Source organism: Malania oleifera, chromosome 8 (genome assembly GCF_029873635.1).
Source record: "Malania oleifera isolate guangnan ecotype guangnan chromosome 8, ASM2987363v1, whole genome shotgun sequence".
Classification (NCBI taxonomy): domain Eukaryota; kingdom Viridiplantae; phylum Streptophyta; class Magnoliopsida; order Santalales; family Ximeniaceae; genus Malania; species Malania oleifera.
The window spans coordinates 105,593,616-105,612,633 of NC_080424.1; the positions used below are offsets into that span (position 1 = coordinate 105,593,616).

The 19,018-nt window shown below is 38.5% G+C and overlaps 1 protein-coding gene across 1 annotated transcript; it reads right to left on the bottom strand.

The window, feature by feature from the left end:
* Window positions 1-13,142: 13,142 nt before the first annotated feature.
* Window positions 13,143-14,995, bottom strand: LOC131162142 (ornithine decarboxylase-like). Its single transcript, XM_058118328.1, has one exon. The coding sequence runs from the start codon at window positions 14,569-14,571 to the stop codon at window positions 13,330-13,332; it is 1,242 nt and encodes a 413-aa protein (XP_057974311.1). The 5' UTR covers window positions 14,572-14,995; the 3' UTR covers window positions 13,143-13,329.
* Between the last annotated feature and the right edge of the window lie 4,023 nt (window positions 14,996-19,018).

Consider the following 19,018-nt stretch of genomic DNA (forward strand, 5'->3'; position numbering starts at 1 on the left):
ACACATGTTACATTAGTGTGTGGCATTTGAGTGTTATCATGACAGCAAAATATACATAGTTAAAAGCATTTCCAGTGTTTTCACAATGCAGTTCCAACATAGTGCATACACACACCCACACGCATATGCACGCATATGATCTACCCGGTGTCGTCACACCCCTCGGCCCAAAGTCGGTCCGCAATATTCGGTGTTAGCCCGTAGCCAACCCACGATACACTGCGCCACCGGCACATGGCTAGTACTAGACTCCCATGGCATCGTACCTATCACGACCCTCAATAAAATACAGCATAATAAATAAAATGGTCGACCCGAACTCGTAGGTAATAGGGACACCTATCATACACAGCGGAAAACCTAACAGCAGTAAACATAAAAATCCATACATCCATCCATAAAACATAATACCAGAGCTTTCTATTAACATCATAATACTATACTTCTGTACATATTTATATACATCAAAATATCTCTAGGGTCACACAAAATAACTCTAACCCTAGTACAAAATCTTACCCTTCTCACGGGTAATCTCACTAACTCAACAGCGACCTTAACCAGCCAGTCTCTCTGGGGCTCCTGAAAAATTTAATAATGTTGGGGGTGAGACACTTCTCAGTAAGGGAAAATAAATTAAATACAGCTGTGTGGCAACATGAATATTTAGAGTGCTTATACATGTGTAATATATTTCATAACTCTAGAAATAATCATAATATCATACTGGACAACCATGTACTTTCATATTCGTTAATAAATCATAACATACATACATAAACATTTGTAATAACTCGTAATACTAAAAATCAACCCAGGATGAATAGCTAGCTAATGTCTTGTATTACCCCCCCATGACGGGTTGTGCAGCCCAAAGGCGGGACCCGACAATGGCTAGCCGATACTGCCGAATCAAATATGTCTATAAGTACGATGGGCCTGTCGTACCCTGGTCCAGACTGCCAGGTGGACGTCTACACTCTACTGAAAGCCTTATCGACTATCCATCTCCCATCCCCTCGTGGGACAGTAGCACTAATAAGGCCTCGTGCCAAAATCAACCCATAGCTACGGTACTGAGCTCCTGGTCTGAACTAAACTACATCCTGGTTGCAATAACATATAATACATGAACATACATAACATCAACATGGCCTCGTGCCGAAAACATAGATACGGCCTCATGCCGAAATCATACGTATGGCCTCGTGCCAAAATCATAGTAGATATATATATATATATATATATATATATGGCCTCGCGCCAATAACATCAATACGGCCTCGTGCCGATAGCATAATAAATACAACCTCGCGCCGATAACATAAATATGGCCTCGTGCCCATAACATAATAATAAGGCCTTGCGTCGATAGCATAATAATACGGCCTCGCGCCAAATACATTTCAGGTATTTACATTTGAAAATAACTCATTTATCAGATATTCATCAACTCAATATAGCATAACTCGTCTTTCCAAAATATCTGAAAATGTGTTTTATGCGTAAAAGCATACATATCATATCTCATTTCACGTAAAATAATATTCATGCCACACATGCTCTATTAAACGTCATATTTCATATTCTAAAATCGTGTTTTTCTATCGTCTCATACATACATATACGTTTCATCATAATAGCAGTATTTCCCAAACGTACATTTCATCTATAATATACAGGTATATCATATGCTTTTCTAAAAATAAATTTACTCATAATCAATAATAATTTGCATGGAAAATAACTGCTTTAGTTTACTCCCTTACCTGGCTACTGAGAAAGCCCCTCAAATTTCCTAACCTGACCCCCGTAAGATTTCCTACTCAATACCCTGAAACTCAAAATCCCCAGTACTAAATATCAGTATTTTCATGCGTACATCAATTTCTATAACTATCACAAAGTCTAATTTGGCTTAAAAAGCCTTACCTCAACTTAGGGATGATTTTCAACTTTGTTTTCCCAATGATCCGCTCCGGAAAACTTGTAGGGAACTTCGCTAGGAGCGTCGTGGTAGCCTCAGATCTTCGATCCAGCGTAAAACTAGCCCAAAATCGAAGAGAGAGAGTGAGAGAGCCGAAGAGGAGAAAGAGGGGAGAGAGAGAGGAAACTTAAAAATGAATTGAAAATCGGATTTTTCATATTTATAGGCGGCGAAACTCGTCGACGAGCCCGATCTTCATCGATGAGTTCTTCATAAATTTCGTCAACGAAACCCTGTATTCGTCGACAAAATTCAAGCTGCCTCAGAACCCTTCTCGGTATTTTCTCATTGACGAAGCCCTATGTTCGTCGACGAAATCTTTGAAACCTTCGTCGAAAAAACCCTATGTTCGTCGACAAAGCTTGGCAGCTTCCTTCTTTATTTTATTTTGTTTCCATTCCCTTTTCTTTTCCTTCCAAAAATGCAATGTCGTCGATGAACGCGGAAGGCCTCCTTCCGTTTCTATTTCTATTTCCCTCTCTCTTTATTATTTAAATTCCATTTAAAAATTCACGTCGTTACAGTATCGGCGTAAACTGGTGGATCCCCACCCTTTAGTGATCAGCCAATACAGGCTCACGCCCTCGGATATAAAGCTAGACACTCTTGCCTACATGGCAAGCGATAAACACACACCCTCAGATATAGAGCCGGACACTCTTTCGTACCTGGGAAAATTTGGAGCCTAGTTCCCACTGAATTTCAACAAAACATAACCATGCATGCTCATATAACCAAACAAACCACACTCATTTGGTAATCTAAAATCATGGTTTTCCAAACACATATAGTTTAAATAAGTCAAGGCACGACCATCCTTATATCACAATATAAATCATTATATACATATGGTTTTCAACAAAACCAAGGATGCAGCCCAATACCCTTTTTTCCCAAAACTGTAATCATGAAAAACCCATAGTTTTACCCGTTAGATCCCCCCAAATGAGTAACTAAAATGCACATAGGACCGTGAACCATAATTCTATCGAGTCTGATTTCAAAAAAAAGCAATATAAATTGTATTCCCTTACCTTTCCCCCAAAAGACCAATCCCGAACTCTACGGCTCCTAAACAGCGAGCCGAGTTCTCAAAATATATAAAACGCAGTACAGAATATACTCACGACTTCGTTCTCTACCTAACTATCAGATTAAAAAAGAAAACTGAGCCTTACCTCAATTTTTTGCCAAAACCCGAAAATCTCCGAAATGAGTTTCTGATCCATAGAACTTGTAGAGAATCCTTCACTGATCCTCGTGGTAACTTCGGATCTTTGAATCAGACAATAACGGGCAAAGAAATCTAGAGAGAGGAAGTGTATGGAGAGCTTCAAGAGAGATAGAGAGAGGATATTTAGATTTCTTACTTGAGAAGTAATAGAAATTGATATTTATAGCTCCTTTGACCCGGCCGCCCTTGTTGACGAGATGATAGCTTCGTCAACAAGCCTAAGATTCCCGGTTTCTCGAAATATCTTGGCTTATCCTCGTTGACGAGCCTCTGAATTTCATCGACGAGAAGTACATGGACTTCATCGACAAACTCTGACTTCGTCGATGAAGCCTGCTAAATTCCCAATTTGCCCCTTTTTTATTTAACCCACCTATCACGGTTCGGGTTCTTACAGTCTCCCCACTTTACAAAAATTTCATCCTCAAAATTTGTCATCTCTTATTCACAAACTCATTATACAATCGAACACATACACGTAACTCTAGAGAGAAACTGGCGACTACTACAATGCAGCCCCATCATAACACATACATACATACCCTCACTTATGGCGGAGGAATACCGTGGTTACAACATAAACTGTCTCAGGAGTTCACAATACACACTCCCAACGACTAACCACCTATCCCAACCCAAAGTAGGATGACATACACGTACTCAAAACAACTATGGATACTTTTGGCGTATTTTCGTTTCCAGTTCTCAAGAAACTTCCTCAACCTCGTGGTTCCGCCACAATATCTTCACTAACGCTATATCTTTGGTACGAAGTTTCTGAACTTTACAATCCAGAACCTGAATAGGTATCTCCTCATATGCTAAAGTATCCCCAACTTCCAAATCATCATAACTGATAACATGTGATGGATCCAGCACGTACCTCCTCAACATGAATACGTGAAACACATTGTGGACTCTCGAGAGTGCTGGGGGTAGTGCAATCCTGTAGGCTACCGGACCCACTAGCTCAAGAACTTCGAATGGCCCGATGTACCTCAAGCTCAGCTTGCCCTTCCTCCCAAATCTCATCACCCTTTTCATTGGAGCGATTCTCAGAAATACCTTGCCCCCCACCTCGAACTCTAACTCACGGCGGTGAACATGTGCGTAACTCTTCTGCCGACTCTGAGCTGATTTAATCCTTTCCCGGATCAAACCCACTTTCTCAAATGCCTGCTGCACAAGTGCAGGTCCTAACACTTGACGTTCACCAACCTCATCCCAATACAAAGGAGATCGACACCTTCGACTATACAAAGCCTCAAAAGGTGCCATCCCGAAACTAGCCTAGAAGCTATTATTATAAGTGAACTCTACTAGTGGCATAAACTGTATCCAGCTACCACCGAAGTCTAACACACAAGCTCGCAACATATCTTCCAAGATCTATATCGTCCTCTCCGACTATCCATCAGTCTGGGGGTGGAACGTTGTACTGAAAGTAAACTTCGTCCCCATCGCTTCTTGCAAACTCATCCAGAATCGAGAAGTAAACCTCGGGTCTCGATCTGACACAATGGACACCGGTACTCCATGCATTCTCACAATCTCATGCACATACATATTTGCTAGCCTACTCAAAGGATAGCTAACCTTCATCGGTATGAAATGAGCATATTTCTTCAATCTATCCACGATCACCCAGATAGCATTCTGCCTATGAAATGCTGGTGGCAATCCGGTCACAAAATCCATGGAAATATGCTCCCATTTCCACACCGGAATAGGCAAAGCTGCAACCGCTCTTATGGCCTCTGATGTTCAGCTTTCACCTGCTAACACGTCAAACACTGCTCCACGAACTGAGCAATCTCCCTCTTCATACTACTCCACCAGAAGGTCTCACGCAAATCTCGATACATCTTTATACTACCAGGATGTACCGTATATACTGAACGATGCGCTTCCCCCCGAATTGTTCTTCTGATCTCATCGTCGTTCGGAACTCATAGCCTGGTTCCAAACCTCAACACACCTCCTTTAAAGATATTGAACTCCGTAGCCAATCCCTACTGCACTTTCTCTATAATCTCAGCTAACTTGACATCACTAGCCTGTGCGGCCTTTATACGTTCAAACAAAGTCGGCTAGACCACCAAACTAGCAAGGAAAGCCTGATGATTACCATACACCAACTCTATACCTGAGCTCTCCAGATCCTGTCTGATGTGATCCTAAGCTACAACTGTAGATACAGCCATAGGTTCCAACTTCTGACTCAACGCATCAGCCACCACATTAGCTTTTCCTGGGTGATAATTGATGGTGCACTCGTAGTTTTTGATCAACTCAAGCCACCGCCTTTGCCTCATATTTAACTCCTTCTATGTGAAGAAATACCTAAGGCTTTTGTGGTCAGTAAAGATCTCTCATTGTACACCATACAAGTAATGTCACCAGATCTTCAGTGCATATACAACAACAGCCAATTTTAGATCATGCGTAGGATAATTCTTCTCGTATTCTTTCAATTGCCGAGAAGCATATGCTACTACTTTGCCCTGCTGCATAAGCACACATCCTAGACCTTTTAGAGACACATCGTTATAAATCACAAACCCACCATCCCCCGAAGGAATGGTCAAAACTGGAGCAGTAACCAGCCGGTGCTTCAACTCTTGAAAGCACTGCTCGCACTCACTAGTCCACTCAAACTTCACTCCCTTCCTGGTCAATCGAGTCAGAGGCCTAGACAGTTTAGAAAAACCTTCCACAAACCGAAGATAGTAACCCTCTAGTCCTAGAAAACTTCGAACCTTCTGCACATTCTTCGGCCTCACCTAGTCGACCATAACTTTAATCTTGCTAGGATCAACAGATATACCATCTCTAGTCATCACATGGCCTAAGAATGCAACCCGATCCAACCAGAATTCACACTTCTTCAGTGTAGAATACAACTTCTTCTCCCGCAGAATCTGTAATACTAACCTCAAAGGGTCCTCATGCTCTTCCGTACTCCTTGAGTATACCAGAATATCGTCAATGAATACCACCACGAACTGGTCCAGGTACTCATGGAAAACCTTGTTTATAAGATCCATAAATACTGCCAGAGTATTCATTAACCCAAAAGGCATGACTAAGAACTCGTAGTGGTTGTTTCTAGTACAAAAAGCAGTCTTCGCTACATCCTCAGATTTGACCCTCACCTGATAACATCCTGACCATAGGTCAATCTTCGAAAAGAACTGAGTCCCCTACAATTGGTCAAAGAGATCATCAATACGAGGCAACGGGTAGCAATTCTTCACAGTCACCTTATTGATCTCACGATAATCAATGCACATCCGCATCGATCCGTCCTTCTTCTTCACAAACAATAATGGAGCTCCCCAGGGCAAAACACTAGGTCGAATGAAACCCCTATCCAGTAATTCCTGCAATTGCTCCTTTAACTCCCGAAGCTCTGCTGGAGCCATCCGGTACGAAGTTTTAGAGATCGGTGTCTTGCCAGGCAGCAACTCTATAGCGAACTCCACCTCACAATCCGGAGGTAAATCAGGTAAATCATCTAGAAACACATCCGCGAACTCACTGAATACCCGAATATCCTCAAGTCTCAACTCATCCCACGGCGGTTCCTTCACACAAGCTAGGTACCACTGACACCTGTCCAAGAGTAACCTCCTCGCCTGCAATTCCGATAGAACCCATGGCGTCGAACGCACACACGATCCCACAAATTCATATTCCTACTCCCCAGGAGGTCTAAACACTACTACCTTCCTACAACAGTCGATTACAACATAACTGGAGAACAACTAATCCATCCCCAGAATGACATTGAACCCCGACATGTCATATACCACAAGATTTGTCGGTAGCAGTTTCCCTTGAATTACCACTAGGCAGTCTTCCAACATCCTCTTACAGAATGATATACTCCTAGATGGTGTAGTAACAGATAATACCTCACTCATGGCTTGCCTCTCAACCCCACACAGTTTAACAAAACTCACAGATACAAAAGAATGGGTCGCACCTGAATCAAACAACACAGAAGCTTCATTTGAAAGCAATAATACGATACATGTCACTAGGGGTGAGCATAATTCGGTGAAAACCAAATTAACCGGCCGAAATTGGCCGGTTCGGTTCGGGTAAAAATCTCGGTTCGGTCTGTTCGGTTATAATTCTACAAAATTTTGGTTAATCGGTTTCGGTTCAGTTAAGGGTGAAAAAAATTTCGGTTAACTGATTAACCGAATTACTAATTAATTAGATTTTAAATATAATTTATGAATATAAATTTTTCTTATGCAAGTGCATTAAGGAGTTTAATTAACCTATTTGGATTCTTTGTTCTATGGTAAAATATTATTTTCATTAATAAAATTAATAAATAAGGTATTTAATTAAGCTGGATTTGGTTTTAAAAAAATTTTATAATTGTATTATATTTCTAGCAATTAATTTTAAATGATTTCGGTTAAAATCGGTTAACCAAATTACCCGAATGGGCAATTCGGTCGGGGTCGGTTCGGTGTCCTTCATCAATTTGGTCAGTTCGGTTAATGGTATTATTTAACCAAATTTTTTGGTTAATTCGATTAATTACCCGAATTTAACCGAACCGACCGTTTGCTTACCCCTATATGTCACTACGTTCCCTGCATGTTCAGCATCTATTGGAGTAAAAGAATATACTTTGGTAGGAGTTGTATTCGCCTGAATGTTTCCCTGAGGTATCTAGTTGCTACCCCGGTTCACACTAGATGCAGGCATATCTTTCTTTGATGCATGACAATCGCGAGCCATGTGGCCTGACCAACCACAGTTATAGTAGTTACCCCCAAAAGACCGGCACTCGCCTTCGTGCCTTCTAAGGCACCTGGTACAATGATCGTTGGTTTGGCTCGTCTGAGGACCCTGGCGCTCGGTATTCTGACGATAACCCGAGCCCTTGCTTTTCTTCTTCCATGACCCCCGACGAGATCTCAACTGAGAACCATAAAGTATTGTCCTCTTCCTCGATTCCTACTCTACCTCATCCTCTCGATGCCAGTCTCAATCACAGTGGCTTTATCCACCAAAACCGAGAATTCGTGGATCTGAAGCATACCTACTAATCTATGGATGTCCTTCCTCAGGCCCTTCTCGAATCTCTGAGTCTTCTCGTACTCACTCGAGATCAAGCACGGTGCGAATCAGGATAGCTCTATATATCGAGCCGTATACCCCTACACTGTCATACTTCCCTGAGTCAAAATCGAAAACTCATCCGCCTTCGCATCACGTACAGAATCTGGGAAGTATCTGTCAAAAACACCTCCTTAAAATGGCTCCACGTCATCTCCACTGAACCGACTCTCTGCTTCCCTAGCAGATTCACTGCAGTCCACTATCGACCCGCCTCCCCAGATAACTGGAAGGTAGCATAAAGGACTCGCTGCCTATCCATGCAATACAGGACCTCCAATATCCTCTCGGTCTTCTCCACCTAGTCCTCTGCTATCATTGGTTCATGTCCCCCATAGAACATCGACGGGTGCATGCGTGTGAACCTCTCAATGGTGCACCCCGCAACAATAGGAGAATGTTCGCGTCTCCTCATACTCCACCCGATCTCCCACAAAACCTGCCTCGTCAAACCTCGAGATACAGAAGGAGACTCATCACTCGTAATCTCCTCGGAGCCACTTCCCAGGTCATTATCATTGGGCTTCATTTTGCAACACAATAGGAATCTATCAATATCCCTACAACACATACAATTAACACAATTACCTACAACTAATCGTGTTAACTACCACTTGCTAGGTCCAAGTCTGTCCTATCACATCGACACAAAAGTCATCAATGGTCTGCCCAACTTTTACTGAAATCGTCATTCTAAGAAAAACACGGAATACCGCCAACAAATCCTGATCTAGCAACAGAACAACCCTCAACCAACTCTACCCACATCCAACATCCTATACTTTGGTATGTACTCACAGCTAAGCCTAACCAAGTCTACAAGACCTAACAACCTGGTTAGCTCTGATACCAAGCTGTCACACCCCTAACCCAGAAATGAGACCCAGGGGTGAAAATGTAATCTAACCTATCCCTGTATCATACAAACCATCCAAAGACACAGGACAATGAATGAGGGTCCAATCCCGTGGGTTTCCCAGGCACCCTATACACATTCATATACAACAGAATATACGTAGCGGAAAAAAAGTCATTCTATACATACATGGTACCATACCAGAGTCTATACAAGAAACAGAGTCTAGGCTCCACACATACAAAACGTACAACCGGGTGCCAAACATACCCCAAAACAGCAACCCATGAAACAAAAGTTCTAACACTTACCCAAGGGCTATCTGCAGTACACCGACCACTACGCTCCCAACACCTTAGTTTCGGTTACCCGAAGGACCTATAAAAATATATGTACAGTAAGGGTGAGACACATCTTAGTAAGGCAAACACAGGTTACATTAGTGTGTGGCATTTGAGTGTTATCATGAAAGTAAAATATACACAGTTAAAAAGCATTTCCAGTGTTTTCACAATGCAGTTCCAGTACAGTGCATACACGCACGCACACACGCATACGCACACCCATGATCTACCTGGTGTCATCACACCCCTCAGCCCGAAGTCGGTTCGCGATATGTGGCATTAGCCCATAGCCAACCCGCGATACATGGCACCACCGGCACATGGCTAGTCCCAGACTCCTATGGCATCGTACCGGCGCAAACTGGTGGATCCACACCCTTCGGTGATCAACCGATATAGGCTCACGCCCTAGGATATAGAGTCGGACACTCTTGTCTACATGACAGGTGATAAACACACGCCCTCGGATATAGAGTAGGACACTCTTTCATACCTGGAAAAATTTGGAACCCAGTTCCTATTGCATTTCAACAAAACACAACCATGCATGCTTATATAACCAAACAAACCACACTCATTTGGTAATCTAAAATCATGGTTTTCCAAACACATACATTTTAAACAAGTCAAGGCACGACCATCCTTATATCACAGTATAAATCATCATATACATACGGTTTTCAACAAAACCAAAGATGCAGCCCAATACCCCTTTTTTCTCAAAACTGTAATCATGAAAAACCCATAGTTTTACCCGTTAGATCCCCCCAAATGAGTAACCAAAATGCATACAAAACCGTGAACCACAGTTCTACCGAGTTCGATTTCAAAAATAGCCAATATAAACTGTATTCCCTTACCTCTCCCCCAAAAGACCAATCCCGAACTCTACGGCTCCTAAACAGCGAGCCGAGTTCTCAAAACCTACAAAACGCAGTACAAAATATACTCATAACTTCGTTCTCTACCTAACTACCGAATTAGAAAAGAAAATCGAGCCTTACCTCAATTTTTCACCAAAACTCGAAAATCTCCGAAACGAGTTTCTAATCCGCAAAACTTGCAGAGAATCCTTCACTAATCCTCGTGGTAACTTTGAATCGTCAAATCAGACAATAACTGGCGAAGAAATCTAGAGAGAGGAAGTATATGGAGAGTTTCTAGAGAGATAGAGAGAGGATATTTAGATTTCTTAGTTGAGAAGTAATAGAAATTGATATTTATAGCTCCTTTGACCCGGCCGGCCTCATCGACGAGGACGCCATTCGTCGATGGGACGATAGGTTCGTTGACGAGCCTGAGATTCCTGGTTTCCCGAAATCTCTCGGCTTATCCTCGTCGACAAGAAGTACATGGACTTCGTTGACGAAGCCTGCTAAATTCTCAATTTGCCCCTTTCTTATTTTAATTAAACCCACCTATCACAGTTCGAGTTTTTACACACTATCCTGTAAGGTGTTGTAATCGGCGCCGCTCCACCAATTAAGCAAGTAATTAGTGGGATCCTTGAGTTGTGCCTTAAGGCAGGGACAAAGGCAGTATTGGTCAAACCCCAATAACATTTCTAATACATGATTTTAATTTTAGCAATTTAAATTTCTGCACTTGAATGTTTATGTTTTATTATTGTGAATGATTGAGAAATTGAGTCTACTATACTTGCTTTGATTATTTGCTCAGTTAAATTCTTGTTGGGTAATTGGTATTCGTTTAAACAGACCCTACGTTGTATATTACTTGCTGATTTAATTTGACCCCAAGAATACACCAATTTCAACATTTTCTATGTTTGGAAATAAGAATTTCAAGCTTGGATTTAAATTTTGGTAAATTTACATGAATTTTAATACTATTTTGTATTACATCGAATTCAAAACTACACAAATCTAAATCGAACACCTCTCATAAACATAGGATTAGAAATCATAAGCGGTCAACTGCTTTTTAAAAGTTTGAGGATAAGATTAACTTTCTTCACAAAAAAATCTTCTTAACACAGTGACTTTATGGTATATTTTCTTTTGTAGCAAATGCACAATTTATTCCATGTGATGGTTGTTTGCATGTTTTGACCTCACACAATTGTTTTCCTCTTTTTGAAATGCTTAAATATTAGATTTACAAATGTGTCAAAACATTTATTTTTCATAATTACTCTCAATCCTGTTATAGTTTGTAATCAATACTTTCATTGAAAAATATGTACGCATCAAACGATGGAAAACACATTTAATAGTTTTGATGACTAATCATTCAATGATAGGTCACACAAAATACTACTATTGTAATTAAGGTCACGCTATCAATCACATCTACAACAAAAAAATTAATTTTGAAGCAATTGAAGAAGATTACAATCGTTAATCATGATTAATTGTTCATTTTACAAAACTTATATTATTAAATAGAAACAAACCAAAAACATATTTTAATTTAATGAAATAAAAGTGATTATGATAAAAAGATGTTAATGGAGATATAAGAACAACAAGAAGTTTTAAGTCCCATTAGGTGAAATTGGTGACATAAAATAAAGAGGGTTACTTAGTCTACATTTCAAATATTCAAATCATCTATGCAGTCTCTCTTTTATCTTGTTTTCAACTAGTGTTATGTATAAATTATTACGTTTATGCTCGTTTCTTATCTTATCTTTTAATACTATACCACTCATCCACCTTAATATTCACATTTCAACAACTTTTATTTTTTATACATATTATTTCTTAACTATCAAATATTCTGAACTGTAAAACATAGTCGACCTTATAGCTATCATGTAAAATTTCTTTTTTTTTAAAAAAAAATTAAGAATATTCTACGATTACACAACACACATGACGTACTCCTCTATTTTCCCTACTATGTTTCAATTCTATTTATTACATTTTCTTAGATTTGCATTACTTTTTTGATGTAAAATATAATATACAAGTAAATATTGAAAAATTTGAAAATAATCATTTCTTACAAATTTTATATTATAAATTCATAAAATGCTTTACATTATCATTGTAGAAATAGACACTCTATTTTATAAGTTTTTTTATTGTCATTAAAGATTTTTAAAAAAGTATTCTTATAAATATCAAAGCTTTATGTCATTTTGTCATAAAAAATAAACATTATGAAAACTAAATATTATTATGTTTTAAACATAAAATGAACAAATTAAATTTAATTACATTTTAAATATAAAATAGAAAAGTGACGACGCCTTAATTTAGGGTTTGTATTTAAAATTGTTTGAATCAAATATTTTTGTTAGGAAAAAAGAGAAGGACAAGAGCATAAGAAGAAAATTCATATTTTATTATATTTTCTTCCTATATTATACTTTTAAAAATTAATATTTATTCTAATATAGTTAAAAGTTAAGAAAAATTGAATGTCAATAATACATAAAATCAAACTTTTGTTCATTCATACTTTTTTTTTCTTATTTTTGTATGACAAAATATTTAATAAATAAATAAATTTCTTCCAATTTTCTCTTCTTTTTCTCAATATTTTCCGAATTGCAAAACAAGTCTAAGTGTCTTAAAATTTTACTTTGTGTAAATTTAAATAGAATCATTTTGAATCCAAAGATTTTTTGCACTATATAATTTATTTTACATATAAATTTTGCATGCCCTACAAAATTCATATATTTCTAAGTGAAGAAAAATGCAGTCAATTTCCCAAATAGATGGAAATAAACAATGTATAATCCAAAAAATCCGAAAAGCAACTTTCGGAGCTTTGACAACCCAGGGGGTCACTAATCCGGGTTGGAATAAGCGAGGTGGGTCAAAATCGACGCCGTGTTAAACCCGTTGAAGTTGGACCCGGCGGCAGCCGTGTACGCCCCCATCTTGGGGAACACCAGCCAGTCGTTCACCTCCAATTCCGGTAGCCGGTACCCCGTCAGCACCGTGTCCAACGCGTCGCACGTGGGCCCAAACACCGTCGAACAGTATGTCTTCCCTCCCCGGCATGCCGGATTCCCCCGATTCGATGCACTCGCCAGCGGCATCGCTGCCACCGTCGCGTGGTCGTACAGCAGGCAGTTCATGGAGCCGTAGACCCCGTCGTTGATCCAGTACTCCCTCACCTCCCCCCTCACGCGCTTCCCGATAATGTTAGTCGCCAGCGTGAACGCCGACTCGGCAAAAAACCGGCCCGGTTCCGACATGACCCTCAGACCCGGTTCGTCCGAAAAATACTCTTCCAGAGCAGATTTCACGGTGTCCGCAGCGGCATCAAATTGCGGTCCCGTTGTGAACCCGCCGCCGACGTTGAGCACCCGCATTGCCGGCATTCCGAGCCGGGCAGCCGTCTGGAATGCCGATTTCGCAGCCGCTATCGCCCCTCGGAAAGCCTGCAACTCGGCGGCGCCGCTTCCGATATGGAACGATACGCCCGTTACGGCGAGGTTCACGGCCGCAGCGGCCCGGAGGAGCGGCTCGACTTCCTCCGGCAGGGCGCCGTACTTGGGACCCAGCGGGCATCTGGCGCTGGCGTCGTCCGGGGGTCTGATTCTGATCAGAAGCGCGCATGTCGGGTGCCATTTCCGGATCTTCTCGACTTCGCAAACCGAATCGAAAGTGGTGAGGTTAACGCCGGCGGCGGCGGCGTACTTAATGTGGGACTCCTCCTTGCAGGGGTTCGCGTACACGATCCGGTCCGGCGAGACACCGAGAGCGAGGACGGATTCGATCTCGGCGCGGCTGGCGCAGTCGAAGCCGGCGCCGAGGGCGGCAAGCGAGCCGAGCAAGGCCGGGTATGGGTTACATTTGACGGCGTAAAAGGGTCGGACCATGGGGAGGGCCCGGGTCCACTGATCCATGAGGGAGACGAGCTTGCCCAAATCGAGAACGTAGAATGGCTGCTTTTCAGGTTTGGCGGAGATGACGGAGAGGATGAAGCCCGTGAGGCCGCCATCGGGAATGGACGTGACCGTCTCGGACTTCACTCCGGGTGCGGCGGAAATAATCAGGAGCATGTCGGGTGTGGACCCCATCGAGCGCGGCGACTGGCCGTCGTCGCCGCCGCTGACTGAATGGAAAAACAGATTTATGGGCGGAACTACGGCGCTTCTGGGGAGGCTTGGAAGCCATTATATTGAGGGAAATGGGATTTTATAGGGAGACGTGAAGGTGATATCGCCACCACCAGAACTGTATGGTGCAGATAACATCATCACAAGGCTTGCGACGTCTCGACGACTGTTTAGAACTGGAATTAATTGAGTTCATATTACATTGTTTTTTCTTATTAATTTAGAAATTTAATTATTTATTAGATATATAGAAGGAAAAATTATCAATTCTGAGTTATTTTTTAATATTCGATACAGCAACAAAACCGAATCTTATTCCCATTAGGTGAGATCAGTTATGTGAATCATTTTCTGCTAATTATACGATTATGAACCATTTTTTTTTTATAAATTTAAGGATATTAAATCTTTATTCACTATATCCTCTTTCTCGTAAGTTATTTTAAATCTACCCCTATCCCTTCTACTGTCTCTCACAGTAACTTACTCTTCCTCAGATATACACTATATGACTTACGTTGCAGGTGTCAACACTTTAAAATAAATATCCAAATTTATTTTTTAATATTAATCTAGACTAAAGTCAAGAAATAATATGAAAAAAATATATAAACATATATTTTTTATTTTCAATAACAAAAGAAAAACGACGATGAATATTATGGAACATAGCAAAGTAATAAACACAAAATTGATTTATTAATAATATTTTCAAAATAATTACTATACTTTAATTTAATATATTATAATAATTGATTTTAGGTTAAAAAATACTCACATCTCTTGTGATCTCATGAAAAAACATATACCTCTCCTATATCTCAAGAACTTCTTCTGAGATTAAAATATTTGCCAAAAATGCGAAACCTCTCTTATATTAAAATTTTAGCAATACAAATAGCGTTCTAGTTGTGAAAGTAATTATGAATGATTTAAAAAAATATATTTTTTTTATTGCCTCTTTTGTTTATTTGGTCATGTTGGTTTTTAGAAAGTTAATCCTACTAAATTCTGTGTGCAATTGTTTATTTTAATTAAACCCTCAACAACCCCAAAAAAAGTTACACACAATTTCATAATTTAATTAATTGTAAAAAAAATATGATATGATTAGATAAATTTTCATTATTAAATTACTTTTTGCCGAAAGTGTGGACAAGAATATTAGGTGATGCGTGATAGCAAAGAAAAAGATGATCAAAATCAACTTAATTAGAAATAAGTTCGGCAAACAAAAGATGGTTGGTCGAAGTCAATTCGGGATAAAAAATAATAGAGTCATATGGATGCATTTAAGTGAAATTAATTATTTTATAGGAACTATTATACCGTTGGTCTGGAAAATTATATAGGAACCCATTTTCAACGTGTATAACTTGAAAAATAGACATATGAACACATGGAGGGGGAGGTCTCCTAAATAATTTTTGAGTTGGTTCCTAAATTTTACCAAATTGCACAAGATTCTTCTAATCAAGATTTGATATGTTGGAATGAATTTAAAAATCATATGATAAATTTATAAATTTACAAAAATCTATTCCATTTTGTTGTTGAGTATAAAAAATATCATAAATAGTCGTAATTTGATTACAAATGTTTCAATTTCAGCTTTAATCAAATTCCCAAAACAAGATTTTTGTGCTTTTAGATTTTTATATTTTTTTAAAAAAAATTGCTTAATTGATGGATCTCTTTTTCTTTTCTTTTTGCCGAACTAAATAAGTACAAGATTTAAACCCCTAACCAACAACGAATATTATTTTTATTCATCAATAAAAAGAAATTTACTTGAATATGAGAATGCCAAATTTAAAAATTTAGGAAGTAAATCATTTAAAATATTAAAAATTTATAATTAGTAACTGGCATTATAAATATTAATTTTTTAAAAATAATATTCATATGAAATTTAAAAAATATTTAATAAAAAATTTTATTGCGTTCATCTAAATTCAAACAGATTAAACTTCAACGCTTTGAATTCTAAGCTCCTTGTTTGAATAATGCACTCAAGTTTTTTTTTATTTTTTTTAATAATAAAGGGTTGGTTGAGCTTGAGCAGGAGAAGTCTGGTGGGCCAAAGCGGAATTTGCATGGGAAGTTCGGTTTGGTAATGGACGCAGAAATGTCGGATGAGCCGAACAGTGGGCCCATCTCCTTTCTCTCTGTGGAAGGGTGGGCCCATTTACTTTCTCTTTATGGGCCTCTATCACACAATCCCCTTGATTCCCTTTTCGGTTTGATAAAAATGCCTAGCAAATCCAACGGCTCAGCCCAATCCACCCAATCCCTAGTGGGTGGGTTTTATTGGTCGGCTAATTTTAAATACCACCAGTTATTCATGCCTAATTGTCTTTTTCAAGAAAAGTCCGTGGTGGTTTGGAGTTTCAACTTTGAAGGGTTGGGCATATTTCTTTAGAGTCATTTCAAGCTTGAACTCAAAATAAAAAATGGGCAAGTGCATTCATCGTTGACTTTTCTTATGTGGGAAGAAATCAAGTTATAAATTCAATTATGTTGACCCAATTTTGTTTTATTCTCATTACCAAACATACAAGAATTGGTCACATGATAATAGTTCTTTTTTTTTTTTTTTTTATTAACGTGGGAACTCCTACCATCAACGAGTCATTTGAACCCTCCCAATGCAGCACCAAACCCACAAGGCGGTGACCTTCTCCCCTGATTCACCATTCATGTAAGTCGGATGCTGTGATGACCCAAAAATATATACATGATTAAAGTACAATAATAATAAAATAATAAAAATGATCATTGAGTTAATATCAATACAGAAATATTTTTCTGTAAGATCCTTGATTCCATGTTTGATGCTTAAAAAATACCTTATTTAAGCGAGTGCTCAAAGACCATTGCGGCTCAGTCGCTCCCTAGAGGTCGGCCTGGTCAAAATGAAATTTCATAAGATAAACAGGATAGACACTGTTTGTACACGTAAATAAGTATATATACATAAAATAGTGTTTTGACAGACATAATTTGAAAAAATACATAATAAGATAATAATATAGGTATCATATGTGGGGCCCACAAGACTATGTGGGGTCCACATGAGTCTTGGAGCTACAAGACACTGTTTATATATCTCAAATAAGTGCATAAAATAATGTTTTGACTGATATAATTTGTAAAAATATATGATAAAATAATAATAATATAGGTATCCTATGCGGGGCCCACAAGACTGTGTGGGGCCCACATGAGTCCTGAAACCGTATTGAAGTTTACACAAGTTTCAAAGTTATGTAGGATACATAAAATCGTATAAGAGTTATTCGAATTACGTAAGATCCATTCGGATCTCGAAGTTGTGGGGGGCCGACAATACCATGTGGGGCTCACATGAGTTTTTAAAATTTAAATTTAATTATTATTCAAAAATAAATAATAAAATAAATAAATACTAAAAATAGTTTAAAAATAATAACAATGATAATAATGATAATAATGATTAAGAAAAATAATAAAAAAATAAAATAATTAATTAACTAATTGATTAATTAATTAGATAAGTGATTAATTAAAAATTTATTTAATGGGAATGGTGGCAAGCACTCCCACATGACCTCCATCCCCATCCCATACTCAACCCATACCTTGCCCATTCTTTAATTTTTTTTTTAAATTATAATTTCACCCATCTCCCCACACTTTTATAAATTTCATTTATTCCCCAAAATTTTCCTATAAATAGGAAGCTCTCAACCTTCATTTTTCACAATAATTTTCCAAGGAAGAGAAGAATTAGTAAGTGAAAGAAATTGTGGTGGAGAGAATTTTCGAGTAAGTTCTCAATCACCCACTCTTTCCGATCTCATTTTTTAGAAATAGTTACAGTGTTCGTAAGGAAGAAGGTAAGTAAATTTTGATTATGTTAGTTTTTTTTTATTTAAAATTCATACCCGAATTTATTTTATAAGTAAATTTCAATTATGTTAATTAGTTCCACAAAATTTCCATGAGTTTTTTTTACGCATATTTAATTATACAAGTTCTATCTTTAATATACTTACATCTATTTTTGGGTTAAGAAATGTTCTAATCCCCTCGGATAAATTTTTAACATTTCTTTCTATTCAAAAATAAAATTATATATATTTTTAACACAAAAATTGTGTGGCATGAGTTTATTTTTACGTTGCATTTTTTATGAAAATATGAGTAAAGATGAGATTTTTACGATATTATTTTAAATTGCATAAATTATAATAAGATGATTTTAAAACTCCTTATGGCAACGAAAGTTCAAAGTTACAGATGCTCGGTACCGCAGCTTAAAGTTTATACGGATCAGAGTGCACCCACACTGTTTACAGAGTGATTATTTATGTTAGTGGATTTCTCCTGAATGCACACCTAGTTCCGGACCAGGACTTAATAAGGA

Excerpts from the sequence above, each read along its gene's own strand:
- LOC131162142 (XM_058118328.1), bottom strand. The coding sequence starts at position 14,571 with ATGGGGTCCACACCCGACATGCTCCTGATTATTTCCGCCGCACCCGGA.